The 8,187-nt window shown below is 41.8% G+C and overlaps 1 protein-coding gene across 1 annotated transcript in view; it reads left to right on the plus strand.

The window, feature by feature from the left end:
• Positions 1 to 8,187, plus strand: part of fryl (furry homolog, like) — a gene marked incomplete at its 5' end in the record, with an annotated part of 218,864 nt that overhangs the window by 183,182 nt on the left and 27,495 nt on the right. The window contains 5 exon segments of the mRNA XM_037674389.1: positions 66 to 661; positions 747 to 1,015; positions 1,098 to 1,238; positions 7,311 to 7,511; positions 7,594 to 7,755. Of these exon segments, the coding sequence (XP_037530317.1) occupies positions 66 to 661; positions 747 to 1,015; positions 1,098 to 1,238; positions 7,311 to 7,511; positions 7,594 to 7,755 (1,369 nt within the window).

Consider the following 8,187-nt stretch of genomic DNA (forward strand, 5'->3'; position numbering starts at 1 on the left):
ATATATATATATATATATAATCATTCACAGTGATATTAACTGATAAATGATTATTTTCTTTATAGAAGCTCTACCAGTGAGCACTTATTTGGAGTTAAGTTTGCCGCAAACAGAAAAAGCACGGGCCAGCTTAATCTCAACAGTGGGGGTTTGATCCATTACGTCCATGCTCGGAGCAGCTCGCTCCGGACCAGCCTGATTGGAGAGCGAAAAGCAGACAGACGCAGAAGCAACACACTGGATGTGGCAGACCGATGCGTCGATAGTCATGCAAATCTGCTGCGCACAAAGAGCTTATCATCACTAGGAGGAGGAGGAAGTCCAGGAAGAGACACCGTCCCGCCTGTTGACCCCTCAAATCTGATGGCCACTGTCTTCTGGATTGCCACCTCTTTGCTGGAATCAGACTATGAGTTTGAGTACCTGCTGGCACTGCGGCTCCTCAACAAGCTGCTGGGCCAGCTTCCTCTGGATCGCACAGACAGCAGAGAACGTTTGGAGACGATCCAGGCTAAGTTGAAGTGGTACAACTTCCCTGGTCTGCTGCAGCTCTTCCTAAAGGGCTTTACTTCTGCTTCTACACAGGAGCTCACCATCCACCTGCTCAGCAAGCTTATCAGTGTTTCCAGACACACTCTGGTAGACCCCACACAAGTGACAGGTACGTACTGCTGACACGATTAATATAAAACCAACAACTCAAATTTATATAATATGTTAATTTTCTTGTTTATACATGTGCACAGGTTTTCCTTTGAATATCCTGTGCCTTTTGCCACACCTCATCCAGCACTTTGACAACCCCACGCCTTTTTGCAAGGAGACAGCTGATAAGATTGCCAAAGTGTGTGCAGATGAAAAATCAGCCACGCTCTCTAATCTGGCCCACATGATGAGCTTGTACAGTACACACAGCTACTCTCGCGACTGCACCAATTGGATCAATGTGGTTTGTCGTTACCTCAATGATGCCTTTGCTGAGAAAACCTTAAACCTGGTCACTTACCTGGCTGAGGTATGTGAGAATATATCAGACTTCTTTGTTACTCACTAAAATCAGTGTTGATGATAAATATTTGGTTGTTTGTGTCTCTTAGCTGCTGGAGAAAGGCCTTCCCTACATGCAGCAGTCCTTGCTGCAGATCATCTATAGCCTTTTGAGTCATATTGACTTATCAGCAGCACCTGTCAAACTGTTCAACCTCGAGATCATGAAGATCATTGGCAAATATGTTCAGGTAAGCTTTGTGCCAAATTTGGTAACAAAGATACATTTGAAAAATGTTTCAGTCGTTCCTTATGTTAAATTTGAAACTGATTTTAAGGTTTGCAAATTGCTTTTATCTTTACTGCGAGTTTTAGATGACTTTTCTTTGATAAAAGACAAAATTATAGCTGTTTTAGTTGAACCTTAAAAATAACACAATGCACAATCTCATGCAATACTACAAAATTTCACGAGATCTCTTAGTGCTTGAAGTATGTATTTAATTTAAAAAAAAATTCTGTTGGCTAAGTTTTGTTAGCTGTGGCAGCCTTCTTGAGCTGGATTATCTCCAAAAGTTAATCACTTGAAGATGTTTGTCTAATGACAACTGTTGCCTGCGTTGTTCATCAGCCTAAGCTTTATGGAAGAGTTGCAAACTGAAAGCCTCTGTTGAAACGAAACATACATTCAGGGCCATTGGGGAAACACTGGCCACTACCTTGCCAAATTTTAGCTCTGTATCTGTAGATTTGACTGAATGATGGTCACTTTTGTGGATACTAAGGATGTTCAGCTGTAGCAGCCATACGGAATTGGGCTGACTTCTAAAGGTAATCAGTTGTAGATGTAAAATTACATTATGTCTGGGAGTTTTATTAGAATCCATCCAGTGGTTCATGTTGAGATATTTAACATGAGACGGACTATCACACGCAGGCACACACACACACACACAGACATACTTGCAAAAAGCTTGTATATTGACAGTGGGCACTAAAAAAAAACAACCAATATCTTGTTAATGATTAGTTACAGTTTTGGATTTTTTTTTGTTTTGTTTTGTTTGTTTGTTAGAAACCAGTAGCAAAAATGGGTTTTGGTATTGTTGGTGTGACCATTGCAGGGTACATAATTAGGCCCGAGCAGCAAAGCGCTGCGAAGGCCTATTGTAATCGCTCTGTTCAGGCCCGAGCTGCAATTTTTTCCACCAAATGAATTGGTGTTTTAGGGGCCTTAGAATATCCCAACACTCACCAAATTTGGCGGACACATCAGAACTGGTGAAAAATTATATTTTTTAAGGGCGTGGCAAAAATTGCAACAGAAAAGGCTCAAGAGTGCCACCTAGAAATTTTCAAAATACCCTCCGCTTTAACCTTAGTTTGTCATAGAAACATGAAATTTGGTATGCTTGTCCAATTCTCCAAGATGCACAGAAAACCCTTTGGCCCCAACATTGGACGATAAACAGGAAGGCGGCCATTTTGGAATGCTGGCCCAATTTTCACACCTTTTTGGCGGTTTACAGCCTCTGCATTTGAACGAAATCCTCCTAGGAATTTTGCTCAATCGGTTTCAAACTTGGCCATTTTGGTCAAAAGGCATGGGGGACGCAAAGTTATCTAAACGGTTCGTTTCGGAGCATGCTGAAGGTGCGGGGCCAGACCTCAAAGTTTGACATCTCTCCATGAAAAACAAAAGACTGAATGGTCAAATCATGACATCACTTAAGCCACGCCCCCTGACAACAGGAAGTATAAAGTTTTATTTTGAACGATCCCTATCTGACCCCTGTTACCTGATCAGCATGATAGTGTGTCCAGTGACCGAAGACATGTTGGTGTAACCTGCTTTCCAACACTGACAGTTTTGGGTGGAGCATGTGGGCGACGTGGCGTGGCGAAATAAGATGTAACGCCGTCGCCATGCGTTTGGCTCTAAATTCCACAGTTTTGAACCGAGGTGCACCAAAATCAGTATGATCGATCATTATCCACCCCTTGAACAGGAAGCCATGATAATTGGCCAATAGCCTCCACAGCGCCCCCTAGAATATTTTAAATTCTCAGCCCCAAGCCATGTTTTGACCGATAATTCTGAAACTCGGTGAACGTCTGTATCTTCTCAGGACCTATGAAAAAGTCTCTTGAAGCCCTGGTCCAAAACCAAGAGGAAGTCGGCCATTTTGGGTCAAATGGTCATTTTTGGGCGTTTCTAATTGCGAATTTGAACAAACTCCTCCTAGGATTTTTGAAGGATTGCCTTCAAACTTGGTTGATATGCCCTTAAGACATTGAAGAGTAAAGGTTATCTAAAGCTTGCGTTTTCGTTGATGTTAAATGGGCGTGGCCAGGCCTCAAAGTTTCGCTTCACGCCATAAATTTCCAAACACTATAACTTTCACATTGAAAGATCAAAATGCACAAAACTTGGCATGACTCATCCCTGTTGGATGTCTGACGATCCACTGTGGTCATATTTTGACGTAATCAAAGCCCCGCCCCCTTGGAACAGGAAGTCTCTTTTTTTAACTTGGAATGCTCCCTCTTTGACACGATTGACCTAATCAGGATGAGCCTGTTTTAGAAGACAAATAATACGGTCTGACTTGATTTAAAGCGCAAACCGTTTTTGCTTGAGGATGTGGGTGTGTCGGCGTGGCGAATTAAGAAGTGACACCGTTGCAATACGTTTGGCTCTAAAATACACAGATTTCAGCCGAGGTGTACCAAAATCACTATGATCGATCATTATCCGCCCCTTGAACAGGTATCCATGATAAGTGGCCAATAGCCTCCACAGCGCCACCTTCATTATTCTTACAGTTATAACTCAGTGATACAACATTCGATCTGCATCAGATTTATTGTGCGTCATCAGTGAGGACTTTTAGAAACATTGATATGGTGGTTTAACATATGACTCTAGTGCGCCCCCTAGATTATTCCAACAGTTATATCTCATTGATACATCATCCTATCCGCAAATGATTTTGGGTGTGTCATGTGTGAGCATTTCTAGACACATTGGTATTGTTTAACATTTGACTCGTGTCCCCCCTTGATTATTCAAATTGTTATATCTCCATGATATATTATCCGATCTGCACCAGATTTGTTGGGAATGATCAGTGAGCACTTCTATATACATATGTTTGGTTGTTTAACATTTGACTCAAGTGCGCCCCCTTGATTGTTCCAAAAGTTATATCTCAGTGATATATCATCTGATCTGAACCAGATTTTGGGTGCATCATTAGTGAACACTTATAGACATATTGTTTTTTAACTTTGGACTCGAGTGCGCCCCTTACATTATTCCAACAGTTATATCTCAGTGAAATATCATCCAATATGTACCACATTTATTGTGCGTGATCAGTGAGCACTTAGACACATTGGTATTGTTCTTTAACATTTGACTCTAATATCTCAGTGATATATCATCCAATCTATGCCAGATTTTGGGTACGTCATTAGTGAGCACTTCTACACACACTGGTATTGTTGTTTAACTTTTGACTCCAGTGCGCCCCCTACATTATTCCAACAGTTATATCTAAGTGATACATCATTCAATCTGAACCTGATTTTTTTGTGCTTCATCAGTGAGCACTTGTAGACACATAGGTATTGTTGATTCGTGACATCACTTAAGCCCCACCTACTCATAGAAAAAACTGTTGATTATTGGTTGACACTTCCAGCTTCGCACTGTGCAAGATATTAGACTGAAACTTTGTTCGCTAACTGCTGATTACCACACATGACATGTTGAAAAGCATAAAGGAGGTGCTTGTCAAACATTTGCAACAAAACAGGAAGTCACCATAACTCCTGTCTGGAAGGTCAGATTTCGACTATACTTGTAAGACCTGCAGCTGGACAAGTAATGACATGGACGGAAGGTGATGTCGAAGATTTGGGAAATGCGCACCGTGGTGAACGTGTGTGGGGTTGGCTTGAGAATGTGCGCGATTGCGACTGGGTGGACAAGCTGGAGGTCCCGCGGTTGCCATAAGGCCGGAGCGGTGCTTTACTGCGAGGGCCTCCAATGCTGCTTGCAGCTTTAATTTCTGGTATTTTTATTTTATCTGGTATTTTTTTATATTATTTGCTTTTTTTTTTTTTATGTGTGATTTCTTGTGTATGTTCCTTTGTACAGAAACTCTGGCACAACAATTTCCTGCAGGATCAATAAAGTTCTATCTTATCTTATGTCCTTTGTGCAATATATGCTTGAGTAACTACTTACATTTATACTAAATTGTTACAGGGTCCAGTACATGCGCTCAGAGAAAGAATGGTATTTACAGAGTTCTTCTTCCACCTTATTATCTGGGTGTCCAAATACTTCTTTAAAACATCTTCAGTTGATCCAAAATGCTGCTGCCAGAGTCTTAACTATAGGATTTAGCAAAAAGGAAAGTCTTAAGCCCAGTCTTAAAACTGGACAATGTGTCAGCCTTACGGACAGACACTGGAAGTTGGTTCTATAAGAGAGGCGCCTGATAACAGATCTTCCTCCCATTCTGCTTTTGGAAACTCTAGGAACCTAAAGTAAGCCTGCAGTCTGACAGCGAAGTGCTCTATTAATAAAATATGGAACAACAAGATCTCAAATATAAGATGGAGCTAGATTGTTGAGAGCTTTGTAGGTTTGAAGTAAGATTTTGAATTCAATTCTGGACTTGACAGGGAGCCAATGGAGAGAAGCTAAAACTGGAGCAATATGATCTCTCCTACTAACTGCCTTAAGAACTTTCTGCACTGACTTCCTGTCAGTCTCTGTTTATTGACTGTGTTGTACATATGCATTTACTTTGGACTGGTGCACACAGTCATTTATTAAGATTCTTTAGGAAGATTGTACATTAGACAGAACAGTGTTTCCCCTAGATAACGTGCCATGGCGGGGTGCTCATCTCGTTCGGGATTTTTGTGGGGGTGTGGGGGGACGGACGGACAGAGACACGTCCTAAGCTGCGTACAACGCTGTTTAAATCAACAGTTTTAGAGGGGGGTGGGGGACACAGAAACAGCCGCATGCTGTTTGCACCAACAGTTTTACAATTTTAGAGCAGAGCGTGGGAGAGGAGAGAGACAGACACACCTCAGCCACACGCTGTCTGAACCGATTTTTTTTGGTGGTGTCGAGGTTAAAGTGGAACTGTGATCAAAAGGTAACTTGTTCAAATCCCCCTGCTGACTGTTACATCAATACACCATCTATGAATGGTGTTCCTGTTGTGTTTGTGGATTATACACAAGTGCCCCGCCCTGTCACAAACCAAACTCACCCCCACCACCATCATCATCGACGAGATGAGCGCCCCACCATGGCAAGTTATGTCGGGGAAAAACTGGAACGCCCCTACAAGCACCCTGCAGACATTGGACGCTGTCTGTCACGGTGCGCTAAGATTCATAACTGGCTGTAAATATCCTGCTCTGTATTCACTAGTTAACTGGTCCTCATTAACTTGACACAGGCTCTGTCACTGGTACATTTTCATCTTTAAATCACTTCTTGGTCTGCTGCCTTCGTACATCTCCTCCTACATGTCACGTTGTCAGTGCAGCTACAGTATGTGCTCCTAAAATGACATTACCTGCAGTGTCCCCTCAGTGAGGATTGAACTCAGCAAAAGGACCTTCTCTTACTCCACTCCTATTTTCTGGAATATCTTGCAAAAAGATCTGAGGCTCTCGACCTTGACCACTCTAAGGGATTTTAAACAACTGTTAAGTTCTTGGCAAAAATTAACGGAGACGTGTTCCTGTTTTTTGCATTTTTACCTCGTTTCATAATGTAGCTAGATTTTTTTTTTTTTTGGTGTGTGTGTGTTTTATAACTACTTTGTATTTAGTTTTCATTTTATATGCATTTTATGGCTGTTTATTGTTGTGTGTACCTCATCTGTGTTCTTTGTTTATAACATGTCTCTCTTGTAAATGAGTCCTCATGACTCGATGTGACTAACCTGTATAAATAAAGGTTGAATGAATGAAAAGAAAAAAAAAATACTGCCTCCACCCTCATTTACCCCACTCTGGGCCCTTGAGCAAGGCCCTTAAGCCTCTGCTCCGCTGGGCAAGCTAGATGGCAGCTCTCTGCTCCACACAGAGGGCTGTGGTAGCTCGGTGGTCTGTGGTTGCATCAGGAAGGGCATCCAGTGTAAAACAATTGCCAAAGGCTGGTGAAAGTTCTCTCACTGTGGCGACCCCTGAGGAAGGGAACAGCCAAAAGGAGAAATCTACAGAGGCCCATGTACCACTTGTTTTCTTGGTATAGAATGACAGTACTTTGTTTTTTGTTCCAGAGCCCGCACTGGAAAGAGGCCCAAAACATCCTGAAGTTGGTGGTGTCTCGTTCAGCCAGCCTCGTTGTGCCAGACGACGTGCAGCGCTCCTACAGTTCAGAATCTTGCGGCTCACCAGAGATTGCATTCACACGCATCTTTAACAACTCCTCTAAGGAGCTACCTGGCAAGACTTTGGACTTCTATTTTGACATCTCAGAGGTCAGCATTTTTAATAAAACAGTTAAATCACATTTGAAAAATAATATCAGTATCTTATTGCTCACTTGTTTTGTGCTCTTAGACGCCAATTATAGGCCATAAATATGGTGATCAACGTACTGCAGCTGGTCGAAATGGAAAGGCACAGGTGATTGCTGTAACAAGGAGCACCTCCTCTACATCATCTGGCTCCAACTCCAACGGTCTGGTGCCAGTAAGCTGGAAGAGGCCTCAACTGTCTCAGGTACCTGCTCAAACACAAACAAGTCATTTTACACAGGAACTAATCAAAGACTGTGAGGCAGAACTCAGTCATGGATAAGTTTCATCAGGTAGCTGTGATCTGTCTTTTACAGGTCCTTCTCAAAAAATTAGCATATTGTGATAAATGTCATTATTTTCCATAATGTAATGATAAAAATGAAACTTTCATATATTTCAGATTCATTGCACACCAACTGAAATATTTCAGGTCTTTAATTGTTTTAATACTGATGATTATGGCATACAGCTCATGTAAACCCAAAATGCCTGTCCCAAAAAATTAGCATATCATGAAAAGGTTCTCTAAACAAGTTATTAACCTAACCATCTGAATCAACGACGTAACTCTAAACACCTGCAAAAGATTCCTGAGGCTTTTAAAAACTCCCAGCCTTGTTCATTACTCAAAACC

This window comes from Nematolebias whitei, chromosome 3, assembly GCF_014905685.2.
Source record: "Nematolebias whitei isolate Nwh7 chromosome 3, NemWhi1, whole genome shotgun sequence".
Taxonomy (NCBI): domain Eukaryota; kingdom Metazoa; phylum Chordata; class Actinopteri; order Cyprinodontiformes; family Rivulidae; genus Nematolebias; species Nematolebias whitei.